Source organism: Naegleria gruberi, assembly GCF_000004985.1.
Source record: "Naegleria gruberi genomic scaffold NAEGRscaffold_149, whole genome shotgun sequence".
Taxonomy (NCBI): Eukaryota; Heterolobosea; class Eutetramitea; order Acrasida; family Naegleriidae; genus Naegleria; species Naegleria gruberi.
The window spans coordinates 12,590-14,937 of NW_003163186.1; the positions used below are offsets into that span (position 1 = coordinate 12,590).

The 2,348-nt window shown below is 34.2% G+C and overlaps 2 protein-coding genes across 2 annotated transcripts; one reads left to right on the plus strand and one right to left on the minus strand.

Annotated features, from left to right (window-relative positions):
* Nucleotides 1–203: 203 nt before the first annotated feature.
* Nucleotides 204–974, plus strand: NAEGRDRAFT_54674 (uncharacterized protein; the record flags this gene model as incomplete). Its single annotated transcript, XM_002668614.1, has 1 exon — nucleotides 204–974. One exon carries the CDS (start codon nucleotides 204–206, stop codon nucleotides 972–974), a length of 771 nt encoding a protein of 256 aa, XP_002668660.1.
* Nucleotides 975–1,939: 965 nt separating this feature from the next.
* NAEGRDRAFT_54675 (uncharacterized protein) lies at nucleotides 1,940–2,290 on the minus strand (the record flags this gene model as incomplete). The annotated part of the gene is made up of 1 exon (XM_002668619.1): nucleotides 1,940–2,290. One exon carries the CDS (start codon nucleotides 2,288–2,290, stop codon nucleotides 1,940–1,942), a length of 351 nt encoding a protein of 116 aa, XP_002668665.1.
* Nucleotides 2,291–2,348: the final 58 nt, after the last annotated feature.

Consider the following 2,348-nt stretch of genomic DNA (forward strand, 5'->3'; position numbering starts at 1 on the left):
GTCAGATGCAAAATCAAATTAACTTCAAATAAATGTTGTGTTGACTGTACAAATTATAGAAGAAGTATCAAAAATCCTTGCGTAAAATTATTTCAACTCCTGCTCCCGCAGATTCTCCGTTGTAACAAATTTTACTCCGCAAACACAGTGTGCATAAATCAGGCGCAAGCATTGAACATCTCTCGATAACACTCAACAAAAAAATGCAAACACTCCACCTTGCCATCATTGCTGTCTTGTTAATGACCTTGGCCGTCATCTCTCATGGCCAAAACTCCAAGATTAACATAAAGACTCCAAAGTATACTTGCTGTATGCCTCGTGCTCACACTGTCCACGCCAAAGTTACTAGAATGGGACTTTCCAACTGTAATCCATCAAATGGTGATTGTCACTTTGATGGGGTGAAGATTATTCGTGAAAAACACATGCCAGATTTCTTCCATCGTCGTTATCGTTTAGATTTACAAATTGAAGTGAATGGAAAAGTGGTGAGTGATGAAACTACATTAGGTTTCATGGATACTTATCCATCTAACTTTGGTGTTGAATATGTTTTTAACAAAACTACTTGTTCCTGTAAACAATTGACTAGACAAGCTGCTTACTTGATGGTTTCATGTGTTGATGCTGATTATCAATTGGAAGGACATGTTGATATCGGAATTAAGAGTGAAGATCATATTAAATCCCAGAAATTCATTCGTACAAAGCAATTGAACTCCAATACTACACAAATTGATGTGATGGTCGTTCAACCAGTTCAAACTAAACCCCAACCACTTCCATATCCAGATCCATATCCATCAGATTATAATTGTGCTATTGTTTATTCCGATACTAGAATTGAAAGTAGAGACACCAAAGGTCAATTGAATAATTTGGAAACTATTTCAAGTGAATGTTGGGACTTTTTGCCTTTTAACACTGATAGTGATTATGTGCTTCCATCTTATTGTCCAAAATGTCATTAAATTCTTTTAATCCTTGTAGTATGTTAATATTCATCACGTGTTGAAAATGTTGTTGTTTTATTGTTAAAACAATGTTTTCATTCATCTGATGATAAATATGACGTTTATTATCTATTTAAATAGTAGTACTAAAAGACTTGTAGTAGTACATGTTGAGTTATGGTCCATGTACTTTTTCAAAATTAACATGTACCTATCCCTATCAAACTTGACCAAAATTGCTCATAGAAAGTTCTCCTACTATTGACCATTCCAAACAATACTATATTGACAGTTTTCCGACTTGTCCAATAGATACAGTGGATGATGAATTTAATGAAAAATAAATTAATTCCACAAATACTATTATATTGATAATGAAACAATAATAGTATTGATGATGGCGAATGATCGGATGATGGAACACCAGCTTGTGATTTTCCATCATGATGAAAAATAAAATCCAATTTCATAATGATACTCCACTAATAAAAATTACTATTATTACTACTATTCAGATGATGTTGAGATGGTGATGTGAAAGTTTGATAGCTTCAAGATGTGAAACCACTCCTAAAATCAGCATTACCACAAATTACATTGTTGATTTTAAAAATATTTTTTATAAATATTTTTAATGCCCCGAATAACTTGTTTGGTCCGTGTTTTGGTCGTTTTGGTGACCAAAGCTTGAATTTTATTTTATTTGTGATCGATTTTGTAAATTTTTCATTCTGACCACCAACTTTGATCGATTTTTAATTTTAAATTCAGAGCAAAAATGGGACCATACTGTTCTTCTTCGTGATTACTATCAAAACTTACATACGCAGCAGAGGGATACGAATGGATTTACTTGATAAAAGTATCAAGTTAACACTAATAACATGAACAATAGATGAACAGTAACAATGATTGTTATTTACACATGAACAGCTATCAACAATCCAACCCGACTGCTGTTCATCATGATGTGTGATGATTCATCAATAACCTTCTTCGCTATCCTCCTCGACCTCATTGCCATCATCAGTAGCTTCTTCTTCCTCTGCTGGTTCTTCAGTATTCTCTTCCTCCTCCTCAACCATTCGATCAGCAACCTCTTCCTCCTCTTCATCAGCATTATCAGCAACAACTTGATCCTTATACTTTTTGTCAAGGTACTTTGTAATTTTGTTTGAATAATCAGATGCAATTCTCAAGTGGGTGTCAATTGCTTGTTTGATCTCCAAGTATAAATCTCTGGGCAAAGAGGTTCGGTGAGATCTCGATTTCAGAGTGTCCTTTGGAATTCTGTATTGCTTATCTGATGGAATGATAGAGAAATGCTCATCCATGAGAGTAAGGAATGGGACTACAGAACCTAGTTTGCCTTTTTCCAATTCCTTCTCTTTA